Below are 20,814 nucleotides of genomic sequence, written 5' to 3' on the forward strand. Positions count from 1 at the left end.
AATATCAGACCTTTGTTTTAATTTTAATTGGAAGTCAAATGTAAAATTAATTTTTTGTATTATTTTCATTTGAGCTATGCTTCTTTCATCTCTTAGCTTACATAATCAAAATGGCACATATTTTCTGTTTTTTTTCCTTTAATTTTGGATTCACTTCTAATAACTAACATTTATTAAAGGCTTCATATGTGCATATGTAGCTCTCAGCTCTTTAGATGTATTAATTAATTCATCTTCATAGAATACCCTTGAAGTTGACACAAGCATTATGTCCATTTTAAAAACATGAGGAATCAGGCATAGAGGAATTAACGTGACCTGGCTCAACACCCCAGAGTTGTGGAAGTTGGGTAAATGGGATATAAACCAGGGTAGATAGGATACAGGGCTCTGTCTATATAATGGTTATGATATATTGCCTTCCCAAATATAAAACTGAGTTTATTGCAACTAAAATCACAATGGCAGATGGGCCAGCTGCAGGTAAGGGAGGGCATATAAGCTGCTACATCAGGGCTGTGATGCCTACAATGTGTGAGTCACATTGAATTTGGGGACCTAAGTGATATGCTGTAATGCTGCCTTTTTGAACTTGTTAGGCCTATAATTGAAATCTTTGGAAAGAAAATTAATTTTTTCTGATACACATTTTTAAAAATTACTGTGATTCATTTTCATTGGTACTTTTGCTCCAGAAGCTAGTTTTGATAAGGGTGAGTAAGGGCCAAATTCTGACCTAGTCGATCAAGGGCAATGTGATGTCTTATCCCCAAATTCAGGGACATCTCATCCATGTATTTGATTTAGTTTATATTCCTCTCATTTGGAGGACTTAGTTTAAAGACTTTATGATTTCATATGTGGTCTTAGAGTTGTATTTTCTTTTCGTTACTAGACAGAATCTAGGTTGGATTTTCTATGAAGATTACATGGTAAGGAGATGCACTCAGCTCCCATTAATGTTCTCCAAGGCTGTGTAATTAAAATTTAACTTTTTATTATGAGTGAGTACAATGGTGGGTGTGGAGGCAGCAAAAAAAAAAAAAAAATCAGAATACTTTAGAGTGTCTAATTGGAATGTATCGCATACCCTGATCATACTTGGATCTGTAGTATTTCACTGGATTTGGAGTGTGAGGAAGTATGGACTACAGTGAGGGGCTGGAGAATTCAGGAATAGTTTACTTGCTTAGCTGCTGTTCTCCTTGAATATTTAGATGACCTGTTAATGTGGGATTAAAAAACACCTGAAGTCTTTCATGAGTCCCATAACATATTTGGAATCTTACAATCAACAGTGGTTTGTTCAAAGACCTGTTTTTCCAGCTGATAGGTAGCTACACCTTGATCTTCCATGGGCACCTCAAAGTTAACATGTGTAAAACTAAAGTTGTTAGTCCCCTCCCTGAAACAACTTAAAAAAAAAAAACATTGTTTGTTCTTTTCTTCCATTTTCAAGTCAGTCTCACTGGAAATGTCAGTTACCTTGGATTTCCTTCTGACACGTATCATCTTTCCCCAGACAATTGATTGGTTTGTCTCAACCTTCCCTTCTTTATTCTTTTACTGCCATTGCCCTTCAGGTTTACTTAGTACATTCTTAGTGGCTCCTTATTTATTTTCTATTTTTTCCCCTTCTGTTCCCTTTTCCCTTATCTTCTGTTCTCTTCTCCATTTTCCCTGCCTGCCTCCTCCTTCTCTCTTTTCCCTTCATTTCTTTTCCCTTCTGTTCTATTTCTCCCTCCTTTTCTGTATTTTCTTTCTTCCCTCTTTCTTCTCTCCCTTCCTTCCATTACTTTTTAAGTATTCTACTTATAGATCAATCTTCCTACATTTTGTAGGAAATGTAGGACTACTTTGTATAAAAAGCTTATTATTTTAGTTAAAGCTGAATAATCAGATACAGGCTTTCTGCTAAGACATTACTTTTCCACATTCTCTCTCACCAACCCCCCCACCCGCATCTCCCTCCACACTTCCTGAGAGAGACTTCCATTGTTTCAACCCTCTTTTCTGTTTTATTCATTTTGTTTCCTGTATTGGAAGAGTCTTTCTCCATGACCACTGCCTCTGAGACTCATCTCAAATGCCAACTCATCTGTCCACAGTTGGGTTGTCACCTCCTTACAAAAATCTTTGCTGACCTGTCCATGTAGGTTAGGTCTTTTTCTCTGTGGTGTCATGGAACTCGGTACGTCCTCTCAGCAGAAGTTTAGATTCCACGGTTGTCAACGTTGATTGGTGTCGGAGCTTTCTGCACTACATCACAGACATCAGGAGTTTGGGGCCATGTTACTTCTGTGTGTATCCCTAGTGCGTGGCATAGTAAGGGTGCTCCAAAGCCCCTACACCTGGAGGCGGGCTGCTCCACAGTGATTTGACTGTGTTTTCCCCATAAAGACACTCTTTAGAGCATGAAAACAATTTTTATTTACCTCCCTTATGAGCCAGTGCAGGGAGAATGCATAGCTTTATAATCCACTTGCACTGCATTTTCTGCCTTGTTTTGCACTTTCCACCCAAAAGACCGTCTTCCAAATTATTGACTGACTTTAAGGTTTATTGGTATTCTATCAGCCCAAATACCAAATAACCATAGAAGATTAGTTCAATATTACACTTAGTCAAATGGGAAACCAGGTTGGGGCTTGGCTATGTGTTACTGTGTTCCAAAAAGCTGATGATAAAAATGTGCATAATTAAGAATACACAGTACTTTACCTTTAAATTTGCCCCTTAGACCAATTTAAGTTTTGGTTCCTCCTCTAGCCAAAAAAAGAAATTGTCAGCTCTTAAAAAAACCAAATGAGAAGGGTGTTTATTCCAGTTATTCCAGTGACACAAGGAATAGGCTGTGATGGCATGACACTGATGATTGACATCTAATTAGACTTGTCATTGAACTTTTTTAAGTCCCCATCAAGGTATATCATTACGGCGTATTATATGCTCCAGTATTTTTTTGAAACACAGTACTACACAGAGACATTCCCTACGGAGATTAGCGCATTAATTGTGACAATAGTTATTTTCAGTCAAGATTGGCCCTTGAGATTTCTTCACGTTATTTGTACCTTCAGTATTTGAACTGATTTTTTTAACACCATATCTTTGTATTGTGAAGGTTTTACCTTTTCTGATGATCAGCCCATAACCTCAAGCCGTCTTAAATGAGTACCCTCCTAATTGTCTCTGTTGCTATCAATTATGGTACTTGAAAATAACCACATCTGAGAAAGAGTTTGTGTTTAGTTAAACAACTCTTTTTGTTCCATTGAATGTAAGTACATGTGCCTAAGTGTCATGGTAAGGTTCTGAGGCTTTTAAACAATCTTTTCTGTGACATATTCTTTTAGATATTTTCTTACTATTTTGTTCCATTTTGTTAGGAGGAAGGAGGTCAATTGAGGTTAAAGACCTTGAGAAAATCCAAGCATTTATATTTTAACTTCTATACTGAAACATTTTTGTGGAAAGACGTGTATATGAATTATAAATGCAAGCCATGGAACATACCACATGGAAGGAATAGTTTTTAAAAACCTCAGGTTAAAATAGAATAAAAACCATCATGTACATCATCAGTGAAAAATGATTCAAAATCTGTTCTTTTTCATGCCTTATCAGGTAGGTTGGGTGTTTCTATATTCACAAGTGAATGGCTTCATAGTCATTTTTTTTGTGGTGAAAGATGGATTTTGTTCTGTTTTTTGAAGCAGCCCACATGTGTCAGGTTGAGTCAGTAATAATGGGGCCATGAATTACTATGGCTTTCCCAGGTAGCTCAGGGGCCTTAGTGAGAAATTTCTGTGTGCTCACATTCCCCATAATGAGTTCATTCCTTCAACCAGAATATATTGAGCCCCTGCTTACGAAGATAAAAGAGAACACCATTCCTTCTGTCCAAGAAGGAATATAGACAGAAGTATGAGCTTAGTAACACAGACTATAACTTTCTCATTTACAGCTAAGAATACTAGGAGTGACAAGCTTATGACTGTTGTCACTGATTGACTTCAGCACTTCCCTTCTGTTCAGTCTTTTCTTCCCACTAGCAGGATGAACTTAATTAGCTTATTTTATTCAATAATAATTCTGTTTATGTAACTAGAACTGTAGAGTGTGCTGTCTACTAAGGGTGGTCACTAGGCACATGTGGCTATTTAAATTGCAGTTAATTAAAATGAAATTAATAAAAATTACATAAAACTACTTACATTTAAAAATCAGTTCATTAGTTGCTGGAGGCTACCCCGGACATGGTAGACTACAGAACATTTATATCATCTCAGCAAGTTCTGGTGGACAACTCTGACCTAAGAGTTTGCAAATCCCTTTCACATATATGTACTCACATGACCCTCACAATAACCCTAATGATAACTGGCAAGGTGTACAATATTAGTTATATCTATGAAGATGAGGACACTAAGGTGCCAGGAGATTAAATAATGTATCTTCCCATAGAATTGAATTTATAGAACTTCCTTTGGGCGCAAACAAATGCAAGTAAAGATAAATGTAAATTAATAAGGATTTTATCTACAAAATTTGATCTTTAAATATAAGTAATTTAAAGGTAGAGATGTGTTCTAGCTTGTTAACTGTTGCAACCTGATATTTATCAAAGAGAGGGTGTAAGTGAAACACTCGGTAGCTACTTAGCTACTGATTGGATGACTGAGTAGTTGTAATGCTTGGTCCAAACAGAATTTATAGTTTAATAAAAATTTTAAAGTGTGGCTAAGGGACTACTGAATTAATGGGTTATAATTGAAGTTCTGGTTAGCAAAAGAAGGAAGATTGAAACTTAAAATCTTTATTCTGCTTGTGATCTCTTTTTCAGTATAGTCATAGCTAAGGAATGATAAGGTTTTTCTACTTCCTATGTTTAACCATTGGAAAAGTTTGAGATCATTTTTTAAAGATTTTATTTATTTGTTTTTAGAGAGGAGGGAAGGGAGGGTGAAAGGGCAGGAGAGAAATATTGATGTGAGAAAGAAACATTGATTGGTTGCCTCTCACATGTGCCCAGCCTGGGATTGAACCCACAATCCAGGCACATGCCCTGACTGGAATCGAACCAGCAACCTTTCCCTTTGAGGAATAATGCCCAACCAGCTGAGCCACACTGTTCAGGGCTGAGATAATTCTTTGAATGTGTAGGCACTGTTTCCTGGCAATAACATTCACTAAACTCTTACAGCACACATTTATCCTGCATAGCTGTATATTTGTCCTTGCTGTATATTGGTGTTTAACCTAGAAAAGCATTGCTTTAAACTGACATTTGTGAGTCATGACAATAAAATGAAGATGGCCCATAGTCTTGGTATGCTCTCCTAAAATAATAAACTATGTTTTATTTTAGAAGGGCATTTAAATGATGTGTATCAGTTATATTTCACCATGACCTAAGTGTACAACTCTTACAGAGAAAGTGTAAAAATGGCCATAGAATAGCCTTTAGATCTTTTTTTAAGAGAAAAAGAACAGAACACTGAATAATTGTGTTTTCCAAAGTTGGCTTTAAAATATGTAGTCTGTAACTCTAATATTACATTAGCTTTTAATGATACAAATAGTAGTATTATTCACTACTATTTATGAAGAAGGCAAATCAATAACCTCTAGAAGTGTCAGTAGTGTTCTTGCCATCAAATAAGATTCTTGTGTTTTTATTTGTTTGCTTGGGTGGTTTGGAAAGAATGGTCAGTAGCCTCTTCAGCATAAAACATATAACCATTAAAAACACCCTCAATAATTGAGTTGGCTGATTTTCCCTCAGTAAAAACATAGCTTTTAGACACATAGATACCACCGACTGAAAAGATTTAATGTAGATATCGTAGTATCTTAGATTATCCTAAACCAAGCTGCCTTACTGGCAGATTTTTTTTTTTTTTTAACTAAATGGCCAAATGGCCTTTCTTTCATGGACTTTATACCTGATAGTCATTCTTTGCCTGAATTTTCTGATTCTTAAAGTTTTTATCCAACAAATATTGCAAAGAATGTTGTGATGCTTAGTAGTAACTTAAATTTCACTCGAACAAGCATATTTTGGGGATTTCTTAACATTATGTGCGCTCTCTGTTCATCCCTTTCTGTGTGGACACGGAACATGAGACTTGGAAATTGCAAAATCAAAGACATAGTAATATTGTCATGGTTTTTCAGAAATCCCTGTTCTGCAATCAGAAGTTAAAAACATTTTGTATTAAGAAGCTCAGCAACTCTGAAGCAATGTGGTAGCTAAAATAAGCAAATTTCATTTCTAGATTTTGTACTCTAGCTTTCTGGATCTACATTAGAGGAGAATGGGGTATCTCTGAATTTGCCTCTTTTTGATTCAGGTTAAAGGCTAGGAACAAAGTACCTAAGTTGATGGCACCTCATTCACATGCTTTGTTTTTGAAGAAAGGTTTCTCCTCACCTCCAGTGAATCAAGGAATGGGTGGAAGGATGTTGCAGTGTAGTAAGCATTCCGTTTCAGTGTGAACCTTAGTTGCTTTAGTCACCAAAGCGCTAGGTTACGGTGATGAATAGACTGTCTCCTCATCTGGTCTGGCCCTGACGTCTCTCATACCGCGGACTGGTGGGTGCCGCCTGGGAGGGAGCCTCATTCTTCTCCTTCTAGCTAGATGATGCTCTGCCATTGACAGGCTGAAATCTGTGTGCTTGCCATGGTGGCATTTGTCAAAAGTGAAACATTGCCATCCTTCGTTTGAAGGCTGGGGGAGACCTTCATAAACCATTGCCTCGACGTACAGCAGTAAATGTTGAGCTGTTGTGTGTGTTCATGCACGTCTCCGAGAACTGTAATACTAGCAATCAATTCAGAGGTCACCCCAATTGAGAAGCTTTGCTCAGAGAGGTAAAGGCATAGGATCTAGGTCCCAGCTCTCTCTGAGTGGAAGAATGGACTTCAGTCTCAGTCCTGTGTAGTGGAGGCACAAACATATCTCTCAGTGTGCTAAAGGAATATTGTTTGCTTATTAAGTGAAACCTTTTACATGATTTTAAGATGCCTGAGACTTTTCTCATGGAGTGATTTGGATATGAGCAGTGATCACACATGTCATTTTTGAGCAGCTGTTGGGGAAGGCAGAATGTGATTATGCCACGTGTTTTATCTATGGCATCTGGTTGCTGAAGTTTTCAAAAATTCTCTGATAGTGGGAAGAAACAATTTCTCCCTCCTTGGAGCATTTCAGTCCAAGACTCTATTTTGGACCAGACATTTTGGTTGCTCAGTGAAGCTGCCCATTGAGGTACATACTGAGGGAGGGAGGGAGGATTTTATATAAAGTGCCCTTGGAAGGCCTTCATTGCCTTGATAGTATGCAATTTTATAATTTCTGGTAGAAGCAGAGTTGTGGTGTTTTTTATGGTACAATAATTTGTATTTTGGCTTTTGAACATCCCATGACCCACTCTCCGGAAGGGGCTGGGCCTTTGCTCTGAGACAGAGCCTTAATCCACTAAGGCCCTGCTACCTTTTTCTTCTTTTCATTTGTCCTATATTGAGAAACATTTTAGACCTTTGCATTGGTCCTCCTTCACCAAGACATGAAGCCCACTGCATTCATTTTGTTTTTAATCTTATAGTTCACACACAGGCTTTAATTATAAGCCATTTTGTGTGGTCATGTCAGCCTCGTGACTTTACCCTCAGAATAAACTTCATCTCTGCCTGCAGTCTCATTACTGGGGAAACTGAACCGAGGATTTCCTTGGAGAACTTCTGCATTGAGTAATCTCCAAGTAACTGCCTCTGGTTTTGACAGCAATACTTAGCTTTGTCAGAAGAAGTCCCACATGGATGCTTCTGCAAGTACTGGATTAGAAAGAAGCAGTAGTAAAATCTACTTTATTGAAAATTGTTTGCTTAGCTGTTTCTTTTTCTCAAATGCATGTATTATTCAATCCTCTGAATTAGTTATAGTCCTTTTATTACTTACCTTCTTCTGATATTATAGCCAAAATGTTTAGCATAATAAACCTCTCATAGAGTAGAGTAGCTATTGAATAATGAAGAGTGAATTTACTTGGCTCTGATTATTCAAGTGATTTCCTAATAAGCAGAAGTACCATTGTATTTTTTAATGTGGAATAATTGCCAATGTCTCCTCCCTCCTACAGAGAGCTTTGAATTAATGATACCTTAAAGTAACATCCATCTCTTCTCTATCAGGTCACTTCAGGTGGAACATTCATTGGCATTGGACGGAAAACACCAGATTGCCAAGGAAACACCAAGTACTTCCGCTGTAAATTCTGCAATTTCACTTATATGGGCAACTCATCAACTGAACTAGAACAACATTTTCTTCAGACTCACCCGAACAAAATAAAAGCTCCTCTCCCCTCCTCCGAGGGTGCAAAACCTTCAGAGAAAAACTCTAACAAATCCATCCCTGCCCTTCGATCCAGTGATTCTGGAGACTTGGGAAAGTGGCAGGACAAGATCACAGTCAAGGTGGGCGATGACACTCCTGTTGGCTACTCAGTGCCCATCAAGCCCCTTGATTCCTCGAGACAAAATGGTACAGAGGCCACCAGTTACTACTGGTGTAAATTTTGTAGTTTCAGCTGTGAGTCATCTAGCTCACTTAAACTGCTAGAACATTATGGCAAGCACCACGGAGGAGCGCAATCAGGCAGCCTGAATCCTGAATTAAACGATAAGCTTGCCCGGGGCTCTGTCATTAATCAGAGTGATCTGGCCAAAAGCGCAGAAGGGGAACCAATGACCAAGGCAGAGAAGGGCTCCAGCGGGGCTAAAAAGAAGGACTTCTCCAGCAAGGGAGCAGAGGATAATGTGGTAACAAGCTACAATTGTCAGTTCTGCGACTTCAGATATTCCAAAAGCCATGGCCCCGATGTCATTGTCGTGGGGCCACTTCTCCGTCATTATCAACAGCTCCATAACATTCATAAGTGTACCATTAAGCACTGTCCATTCTGCCCCAGAGGCCTTTGCAGCCCAGAAAAGCACCTTGGAGAAATCACTTACCCGTTTGCCTGTAGGAAAAGTAATTGTTCCCACTGTGCGCTCTTGCTTTTGCACTTGTCTCCTGGGGCGTCCGGAAGCTCGAGAGTCAAACACCAGTGCCACCAATGCTCCTTCTCCACCCCCGATGTGGATGTGCTCCTCTTTCATTACGAGAGCATGCATGAGTCCCAGACATCAGATGTCAAACAGGAAGCCAACCATCTGCAAGGATCATCGGATGGGCAGCCAGCTGGCAAGGAAAGCAAAGAACACTCATGTACCAAATGTGATTTCATTACCCAGGTGGAGGAAGAGATTTCCCGACACTACAGGTAAGCCGTGGAGTAGGGAGGGTACATCAAGGAATTGATAGGGCCCTGGCTGGGTAGTTCAGTTGGTTAGGATGTCGTCCCGATACACCAAGATTGTGAATTCAATCCCCAGTGAAGGCACACACAAGATTCAACCAATGGATGCATATATAAGAGGAACCAACAAATCGATAATTCTCTTTCTCTTTCTCTCTCTCATTCTCTTCCTCTTTCTCTAAAATCAATAATTTTAAAAATTAAATAGATAGAAATAATTCAGGGGGCTGATCCAAAAATGGTTGGGGAATAATTGCGGTGACCTGGGGAGATTACTGGACAAGATCACCTAAGAGATCATTCATACAACTGCAGATTATATGTTTATAGAGGTGATAACCACAGCTTTTAATTGGATCACTTGTTTGAGACCATTTACTCTTCTGTTTCTTACCTGTTTTATACCATTTACTGAGTGTATTTTAAAATCTACAGTGATGCTGATAATACTGATGAGTTTACTAATTGACCACAATTCATTTGTTTGTCTTTGCTAGGTATGGCTCCGTAGTCCATGATTTTAAATGGCTGCTCCCAAATGAAAAGTGCCACTATAATTTCCATATTTCAGCAGGGAGACAGTCCATTTCAGAACATGTTGCTCGTCTTTTGTTTGTTTGTTTGTTTTTGTTTTGTGTTTATTTTAATGAGATTGGCTGTTCTTTGTACTTAAAAAAAATCGAGCAACAACCTTGTTTTGCATACAAACAATAACCTGAAGATGAGAATTCTATAATAGGTATTAGTTGGATTTCCGGACTTTTGCTTCTCTGAGCAGGCGATGCTGCTTACGTTATTTCAGGGTTGTAAACAGAGATAAGAGTATGTCAGAGCTTCCTTCTCCTTTCACTCTGTTCTCTTCATTAATGTTAATTTTCCCAGTTAATCTTTATATTTTCTAGAGATGAGTTTAGGATATGTATATTTATTTTACTTATGTATTCATTCCTTACCCAATTAATCCCAAATATGCACACTATGCCCACTGATAAAGGAGAAAATAAGACATAGTGCCTTCATGGAACTTACAGTTTAGTGGGAGATTGTAGCCGATCAGAAGAGTGACAAGTATCATAAAAGATGATGCAGAGACTGCCGTGTTTGAATATCATGACAACATAGCCCAATATGGTAGATTAGGAAATGCCTCCCTGGGGAAGGAACATTTAAACCAAGAATGGGTTATAAGTAGGAATTATTACTTCACTAAAACCCTGGAAGTACAGTGTGTTCAGACATGACTTAGCATGTATTAGATGCTTTTCTGTTATTATTCCTCTAAGTATCAAAGTAAAGAGCTTTATTTATGATTTTTAAGTGCTTTTCCATATGTAGACTTGATATTATAATTAAAAAATTTTCACATCCCAAGATTTTAAATAGTTCTCCCCATTCTTTTTAAAAGTTGCATGTTCATACTAATGTGTGTATGCTTCCTCAGCCGCACTCAGTGACAAAGCAGTTCGTGTCAAACAATAGGCTAATAATGTGAAATGTTCATTTGAAGGGCACCCTAATGTTCACAGTGAATCTAAATGTTCAGAAAACACTTCCTTAAGATTGACACTGTTTAATTTATAAGGTCTGCCCTAGGAAAAGACACAGTCCTGCAACCAAATATGTTCACACTTGCGGTGTGTGTTTCTGGCTCCTCTGATGTTAACTGCATGCTAATTTCTTTCTGAGACTGGCAGACATCAGCTCTCTCCCAAGCTTTACTAGTGTGCATACTGTGCATGCACATTTATTAGATGATAAAAAAAATTGCAAATATGCATGCACATTCGTTAGGTTATATGAAAATCAGAGACTTTTTTTTTTTTGAAGGAGGTGTTCTTTAATCATGAGGAAATCAACCACAACACACACACACACACACACACACTACAATACATCTAGATAACAGCACACTTTAGTGGGTGATTTTTCTCGAGGAAGCTGAGGCCGTTGCCTGGAGACTTGTCTGAAAAAATAGTATACTTTTTTGAAATAAAAAAAAAAAAATCCCAAGAAATAAAAGAATGAATAACCCTGGCTGGTGTGGCTCAGTGGATTGAGTGCTGGCTACTGAACCAAAGGGTCACTGGTTCAATTCCTAGTCAGGGCATATGCCTAGGTTGTGGGCCAGGTCCCCAGTTGGGGGCTCATGAGAGGCAACTACACATTGGTGTTTCTTTCCCTCTCTTCCTTCCCTTCTCTCTTAAAAATAAATAAATAAAATCTTTTAAAAATGTTACTAAATAATCTCAAAGTTTACTTAATAGTTATTAAGGAAAGTAAATTTCAGAGGGAAGAATCTCGTCTTGTTTCCTGCCACTGTGCCAGGATGGCTAACAGGTTCTCGGTGAATATCTTTAAGTAAATGAAATCCCCATGTGATTTTGACTTCAACATAGTTTGCATAGGCTGATATCTCCATGGTAAGTTACAGTTTAATCTTTGAACTTTGGAATCCTTCTGAGGGCATAGATTCTATACAAACTGACATTTGTCTATGTATTTTAAAGTTAAGTCGACCTCTCAGTATTTTATTAGATAAAAAATTGAACAGCACTTGTCCCTAGGGCATTAAAATAGGCTCATACTTATAACCTGATGGGGTTTGTGTGATCCTAGATTTTCTAATCTTTTAATAAATCCATGCAGAGATATTTGAAATTTAGACAATTACAAGTCCAGGAGTCCGAGCCAGTGGAAGCTGTAGGGATGTTAAAGGAATTAGTCACATGAATGTCCAAAACTTGATTTGCTGTCAAAGCATTTCCCCAAAAACCACATTTTGAAGACAAGATAAAGGGACAAGGTTACCATATACAATAATACTTTTTTAGTTAAATTTATGTTTATTTCTATTACTGATGTTGGGAAAATTTCACCATAATTCTGTTTTACTATGGAATATTCTAGGCTTTTGATTGTTTTATATACAAGACTTACAGTGTAGTAAAAAGGTAGTATAAACTGAGACCTGTACAATATGTGAAATCATGTATCTATAATATAACTGCAGCTGAGAAGCAGGGGAGCTGATTTAGAGCTATGAGTGGAAAAACCTCAGTGTGGATTGCATGTGCATTTCCCCAAAGAACCAAGTTTAACCTGGGTTGAACTGCAAACATTAGCCAGTCAGTAACTGGAACTTGGTTCATTTTCTTAATATTTCATATTTACTTATGATACCCCTGGCTCACATCATGACTGAGTTATTATATTCCACTCATGAAGTTATACCTTATACTCCATTTCTTGTAGTATTTAATTAATGTTAAATAATGTAACCATTCTCTAATTGGCTACCATTCATCTCATTAAAATTTGCAATGTTATATTTCTGGAGTAAGAGGACTATCTCCTTACAAAACAACTATACTAGATAAAACACACTTTTTAAAGCCTTGCTAGATTTCCGTGAATCAAGGGAAATTTCTGTAGCTTTTCTCTTTTCCCTTCACCATGAGTAAACCAAACGCAGTCTGGAGAGAATGCAGGGAATGCAGAGCATGAGGATGCCTTGAGGGCAAAAGCCAATGCTGGTGCTGCCTTTAAGCAGGAAGATGAGCCTGGAGTCACCAGCAGAGAGGTTGCGCAGAATCTGAATTTTACTTGAAGCTGACACCTTGAGGGTGGCTAAAGTGGTTCCATTTTAGTGCCTTCCTTTGACTTCTGTCAGAAATAAACACAAATGTGTGTACAGGAGTGTACTTCACTTTTCCCCTCCACAATATCCATGGCCAGGCCTAAGATGAACCTTGTATGTGCCCGCTATTATAAAAATTCTCTGTTATGGGCAGGGATATAAACCCTGATATCTGAAATCATTAGAAAATGAAATCAACAGTTGTAAATACCCAGCAACTTCACATATAATGGTTTTCAATTATAAAATAATAATAAATGTTTAAAATGAAAATTAAACTTACAACCTGATTAAGTTATATGTGACCAGAAGTGAATATTTGAAAAGATGCAACTATTGTTTTTGAATTGAACATAAGATTATTGAAACTAAAGACATATGGATAGGTTAAATAACAAATTACCAAATGCTTTAGAGTGAGTGAGTTAATCAGAAGTTAAATCTGAAGACATTAGTCAGAATATTTAAGACAGGACAGGATGGAAAGTATGATAAGTAGTTCTAACATGCATCTTATTAGAGTCCAAGGATAAACAAATATAGTGAATGGAAGATAGGCAATCAATATTTGAGGAAGTAATGGCAGAAGATTTTCTAGAACTGTTAAAAGATATAAATACACAGATACAAGAAAGCATAGCTTATACTAAATGGGCTATATTGACCCAAAAACAACTGTGTGGGTTCACTTATACACAGATTTTATTTAATTGACCACAATTCAGTTGACCAGTGTAGTTCAAACCTGAGTTTTCCAAAATCAACTCCACAACTGAGAATTCTCGTATATGGAGGGTTGACTGTGGTTGTATATGGCTCTTTAACTATAAGGGAGGTCAGCATCCCATATCCCATGTGTTCTCAAGGGTCAACTGTCTATACAAATAAACTCTGTAATAGACATGTTATAATAAATGTTAAAATGCCGAGGCAGAGAGGTCCTTTAGAGCAACTAGAGAAAAACAACATAGTACTCAGAAAACAGATTAATAGAGACATGTTTTTAAAACCCAAAATTGGAAACCAGAAGAGGGAAGAATACTATTCGAAGTTTGAGGAAGGGGGAAAAAAGAAAATGAATAAGTTAGTATTGTCCACCAGTCAAAATTATCTTCCAAGAATAAGCACAAAGACATTTTCATATAAGCAAAGACCAGAGAAATTGAGTAAATCTAAACAATGATAGCCTGCCTAATTTATGCAGTAGAGAGGGACTGACTAAGATATTGGGAAAAACTAATATGTAAGTTTGCAGAGGAAATGTTCAGAATTAAGTTGTTCTTATGCTGTGCTGGAATTGTCTAGAATTAGTGAGGACTTTGTTATGCATACGTGGAAAATTTTAAGGATAATCAAAGAAAGATTAGGAAATGTGTACAGGGCTTTCAAAACTATAGAGGAGAAACACAGAATAACAAAATAACATCCATAATATTCAATCTCTTAATGGCAAAAAAGGGGGAGAGGTAAGCATAATATTTCAAAAGTAAGACCATAGAATAAAATTCTAGATATCAAAAATCTTAATAAAACTCTGTGGATTAAAATTTTCTACTTAAAAGATATTGTTAGACTGCCCTGGCTGGGTGGCTCAATTGGCTGGAGTGTCATCCCGTACACCAGAAGGTTGGGTGTTCCATTCCTCGTCAAGGCACATACCTAGGTTGCGAATTTGATCGTTGTTTGGGGCTGGAGGCGACCAGTAGATGTTTCTCTCTCACATCGATGTTTCTCTCTCTCTCTGTTTAAAAAAAGGATATTTTTAGACTTACTAAAAAACACAATTCAACTATAAGCCGTTTACAGGATAGACACTTGAAACATACGTTTATGGAGTTTGAAAGAAAATAATAAACTGGGTTATTAGAGCAAATATAAAAAATGGGCTGAGTAATTACAGCAAATCTAAACCAAAGGAAAATTGAGATAACATTATTAATGTCATACAGTTTAGATTGTAAGATAGGAAGCATGAGGGGAAAGTCATTACATAATGATAAGACATTCAGTTCTTCAGATAAATATAAATAAATATATATGAGCAAAAATTAATAGACAACTACAGGAAAAATATGACCAACCAAACCGTTCTTATTAAAAGAATGACAGAAATAACTTTTCAAATATAAAGGCTTGAACAAGTTAACAATATTGTTTCAATAAAATATATTAATTCTGCACTCAACAATTAGAGAATGCACATGCTTTTCAAGCAGATATAAAACACTTAGAAAAACTGACACATTTGGAGCCAAAAAAAGTAAGATTTAAGAAAAACAGTGTCAGAGAATATGACCTTTGGCTCAGTGTAATGAAGTTAGACTTCAACAACAAAAACTAAAGGTGGATGAACTTACAGAAGGCAGACACTAACTAAAGAAATGGATCACTTTATTAATTTCTGAAAGCATAGATATTAAAAAACATATTATAAGGGGTAAAAGTGCTCAGTATATATTCATGAAGTGAATCTGGAAAATTGTGGCAGTATCAGATGCTCTTCTAACTTTTCACAAGAAACAAGTTAAGTTTTTTTGTAGATTTTTCATGTAGTAGGATATTTTACGGTAGTAAATTTGAATAAATAATAGCTGAATACAAGATGGATGTATTGTGTAGGCGTAATTTTGGCTGAATAAAGACAAATTGAAGAAGACTATTTTCAGCCAGATACCGTTTTACAATCTTTAATAAAGTTCAAACACTAGCAAAACCAAACTATATGTATACATATTCATATGTATATTTCTATATATGCCATACATACTCATTTACATTTATATACATATATTGAACTGTATCATAAATATTATTTTATCTCTATATATCATTTTTTCCCTCTCTCTTTACACACACACACACACACACACACACACACACAGAGGGTGGGGCAAAAGTAGATTTATAGCTGTGAGTACATGAAACAGTTTATTATTATTTATTAGTTATTGTATTATTTTCCATAGAAACAACTGTAAACCTACTTTTGCCCGACCCTGTATGTGTATACACATATACTAGATATTTCTATACATAGCAAGAGTGACTATATATTTATTATCATATTGTATGATTCTATGATTATGTTCAGTTTTTATTTTTTTGTAAACCTAGATATGAATATATAACATATATTTATATATATATAAAATGTGAGTATGTATCATTAACATTATGTGATACAATTTTAAAATGAAAATGAAGCATCAATTCTCATCAGTACACATGTCTAATAAATATTGAGGAGAGGCTCAAGCTTTCTTATTATCAAGGTGGCAGGTAGAAGATTGTAAAGGGGGAATAAATGGTGATGGAAGGAGACTAGACTTTGGATGGTGAACACATGATGCAATGTAGAGATGATATATTATGGAATTGTACTTGGAACCTATATAATTAACCAATGTAACCCCAATACATGCAATAAAAGGTTTTTTCTTAAAATGAACTGCTAAAAAATTTTTAATATAATCATTGTCTACCAGCTTGATCTCTAGAATGTGAAAAAATATATGGCCATTTTGGTAGTGTATGTGGTGACAAGCACCTGTCCATTTGGAGATTTATGAATGCTTAAAATTTTTTTAAAACAATGTTTAAATCTTGTAGACATAAAATATATCACTCAGGCTGCAGGAAACTACATTGGATATATTAGTTGTAAGTTAATGTAACTACTGCTCAATATCTCTCTTCAAAAATCCAGCAGAAGAACATAGACAGTGTGTTATGCTAATTCTAAAGAACAGATTTTATGATAAGCCCTTAATGATCAACACATTGGGAAAAGCCAACTACAGAGTGCGTTAGAACATAATTTCTAAAGGGGTGAGGGCCATGGTAGTTACATTTGGGTTTGCGTATGTTGTGGGGCATGTTCTTTTAAACAGTACCTGATAAAGCAGCTGCCTTTAATACCTTGAAGTGGACATAATAGCACAAGTTGAAAATTTCCACTGTGAGACAGACATAACCTGGGATATTAAAGTCCATCAAGAAAAATAACTCACAGTGTCACTATATTTATTTGTATACATAATTTATTCAAAATTCAGATTAAATGGTCCTGAAGACTGTACAAGAACAATTACCAAGTCTTCAAATAAGATAAATTTTAGCCATGCTTTTCATTTTATATCAGTTTATAGAAATGATGTCCCAGTTTCTTACTTACTTTCTAATTTATAGGAAAGCTTATCTTTCTCTTTTGAACATTTCGTAGGGATATCTTCTTCTCAAAAGTGACTCATAAGTTGAAATTTTCCAGATACGACATTAGTTGTATATTCTTCTGCTACTTGAAGGGGAAATCAGCCCACAATCCCCTTAAAAAACCAGCTACTCAAAATGAGTAAATACTAATCAGATTATTTCAGCTTAAAAAATAAATGATGAGTGGACGGAATGGAGTTGTATTCGAATTTCAGTTCTTTCTAGATTTTCATTTGAGGACTGCTTCTCTGTATATCACTAAGGCTGAATATTATAGCTCCAGCTTCCAAGAGGTGATTGATCTGGTTATCCACCTATAATCCTTTTTTTTTTTGTCCCCAAGTTACTCTTTTCGCCATTCTGCAGTGACAGTAATCTCAAGTGCCACACGTGTAGACCTTTATAACAATGAAGTACGTGTTACAGAAGTGATTAACTGTATTAGATATCGAATCTACTGAATAATATCTAAATTAAATCACCTCCATTTACTCCTCTTCTGTGACACTTTATATCTCTAGGTGTCTGATTCCATAATTACCAAAACTTATCTTTCAAAGTCTAATTGATTGTTATTTATGAGTTATTCGATTACTTTGATGTCCATTTAGTCATTGAAGAAGAAAAACTATGGTTAAAACTATTGAAGGTGAAATACAATTATTTGGTAAAGGAGAGTTCTTCAAGTGATGGCATAAATTTCTGGAAGTTAACATTTAATGGAGAAGAAGAAAACATTGCTCAGAGTTGACTTCACATGTACTGTGAGCTGCTTTACTATGAAAATAGAAATAAAGAAATAAAGTAAAAGAGTAGTATCTTTTAGCTGACTTTTTTTTTAAAGACTAAAACACCTCAGCCCTTTATGAATTAGGAAAATACTTTTAATCTCTGCTAATGAATGAAATGCTACTACCAGGAAGAAAGACCACGGTGCATTGAAATGTGAATGGATCTGAAATAAATGCTTTCTATAGCACATGAAAATTCACTCCAGTAGGATAAGGAATAAAATATCTCTTCTCACAGAAGTCTTGTCACTTGACTTAAGCACAGGTTAGCCTTTTTTTAGGTTACTTGTAGTTTTCTCTGGATGCAAAGGATGATTTAGCTCTTTTATCAAAGTTTCTTTGACTCATGTCCTCATTGCCTAAAATATTGCATGGAGCATACTGTAATTTTATATAAGTATATTCAAAATATTTCACAGAACATACTTGTACTAAAGTAGTTTTTGTTTATTATCTGAAATTCAAATTTAACTGGGTGTCCTGTGTTTTATCTGGCAGCCCTATGCTAGGAAGACCTATAAAATGACATAATTTTTCCTCATATAGCATGAGGAAAGTGTTTGCTATTGAGTTGGCAGGAGGGTATAAAATTTAAATTAATGTAAAGCATATACTTTTAGTATTTTTTAAGTTAGTTTGGCTTAATGTATCCAGAAGTTCTAGGAATTTGTAAATAATGAAGAATTTATTCAGAGGACCACTAAAAATATACCATTTGCAAAATATCTATGTACCAGTTAATTTTCTCTGCCACTTAATAGCTCTGCATATTAAATCCAGCATCCTGAACTCCCCTAGAGCTGTGGTGGTTTGTGGGGTTCCAAGATGGTCACCCCAAAATATGCTCCTATGGTATGTGGATTGTTTTGAGCTAAGGGCATCTTTAGCTTTAGGCTCAGGAGAAACTTCTGCCTCTCCCTTGACTACCTACAAGAACTTGAAGTAGGGGCCTTGCCCATAATGAGAGGTTGTCAAAGAAAATCCCTTTGGCTTGTTCTTGGGGAGGACTCACCTCTATTCATCTGCTCTTCTTATCATTCTGCAGTGACCCTTTAAATCCCCAAGGCACCTTACTTCATTCCTAGCTCAGAATGTCTTAGACACCCATGTTTCCTTTCTGTCTCTGAACCTCTTATACATGTGCAATTTCTGACTCTCATGGATGTAGGGTTCCCATACATACACGCATGTATTAAATTTGGTTATTCTCTCTTCCTAACCTTTCTCAGGTCTATTTTATAATCAGACCAGCTAAAAGAACCTTGAAGATAGAGAAGAGTTTCTCCTCTCCCATAGATTTACTCCTTTGATTATTAAGCACATAGTTACTGACTGACTAGGTGTTCTGGGTGGAGTTGGGTGGGAGCTTTGATCTTGAGCTTAAGGCAATTATACTCTAACTGCGAAGTAGAACACACAGGAGTTTAATAAAAGGCAACATGGAAGAAATCCTCAGGGGAAGACAGTTTCAGAGTAGTACAGAGGACTGGTAGGTTTACTCTTGGGTTGAGTCATTCGGGAGGTCTTACTGAATGAGAAATAGAGGGAACATTCCCAGAACCTTTCTGCTGTTTTCATATTGATGTTAATAAATGAAATGCATTTAATAAGTTAGAGGAGAGTCCAAACTGATCAAGTTTCATAATGATTAAACTTGTTCTTGAGTAACGTTTCTTCTACTAGGAATCAAAATCACCTATTTTTTATTTTTTGGGGACATGGCATTGTGTTGAAGGTCTTCTCAGTTATTATCGAGGGAGTGACATTACGTCCTAGAATATGACCAAATCTTTCAGGGATTTAATTCCTGAATAAGCTAGTTACATTGCATCAAGTACTAAAGAGCTGACAGGAAAGACTAACCCTGAACAAGTGTTAAGACACTGCGTCATGCCCTCCACATCTTTTACGTGAATTTCAGTGCTTCACGTTCTTGCTCTGTGAAGGAGGGATGCAAATCCATACTTTGTGTGATTGTTGTGGGATACTACATATAAATTGCCTGTCACTAAAGAATATTGAAAGATGATCCCCAAACAATGAAATAAAAAAGATGAATTGCTGTTTGTGATTACACTTAACAATGCCATGTTTGTAGTTTTAACGTTAGTGTTGACCCTCAGAGGTGGGTGATATTGTAGGTGCTTTCAGAGAAAATGATGTTGCCCATCATAAAGAATTCATTTGGGAATGTTCTAGCAAGTACTCAGTATATATATATATATATATATATATATATATATATATATATATATATATATATATATATGGAGAGGTCATTCCAAACTGATACCTGTCTTGAAGTGTAGTCTGGGGACCAACTTGTAAGCTTGTGAGCTTGTAAAAAATACTGAATATTGGGTCCCACCCCAGACTTCCAGAATCAGAATCTGAATTTTAACGAGATTCCCAGGGGATTCCTATGCATGTTAGAATTTGAGGAGCATTGCACTAGATTTTAGCATAGGTTATTGAAAAGTTTATAGTGCTCCAAGCTTTTAAAGTAATGTTTTTTAAATGTAGTTTCTGTCATTTATTTAAGACTGATATTACAGGGAGAAAAAAGTCCTTCAGGTCTTTAGAATACTAAGTTACAAATTGCTTTTCTGCTTCTTCTAGTGCTGTTCAAAGGACTGAAGATAGAGCAGTCTACTGCTGAATCATCAAGGCTTACTCTCTTTTCAACAGTAGTTAAACCCAGATTCTTAAGAATCTAAATAAAAAAGATAGTAAGGGTATTTCCTGTGTTTATTAAAATCATGGGGCTTGGAGGATGTCTTATGAGTGTGTTTGTTGAGTTGTTAGAAC

General features: G+C 36.3%; 1 protein-coding gene across 1 annotated transcript in view; it reads left to right on the plus strand.

Annotated features, from left to right (window-relative positions):
• The window catches only part of TRPS1 (transcriptional repressor GATA binding 1), a 189,972-nt gene that overhangs the window by 5,909 nt on the left and 163,249 nt on the right, over positions 1-20,814 (plus strand). Inside the window, exon 2 of the mRNA XM_090283432.1 lies at positions 8,198-9,330. Coding sequence (XP_090139558.1) covers positions 8,198-9,330 — 1,133 coding nt within the window. The remainder of the gene's footprint in view (positions 1-8,197; positions 9,331-20,814) is intronic.

Source organism: Furipterus horrens, unplaced genomic scaffold, assembly GCF_987537825.1.
Source record: "Furipterus horrens unplaced genomic scaffold, mFurHor1.1.pri manual_scaffold_7, whole genome shotgun sequence".
Lineage (NCBI taxonomy): Eukaryota > Metazoa > Chordata > Mammalia > Chiroptera > Furipteridae > Furipterus > Furipterus horrens.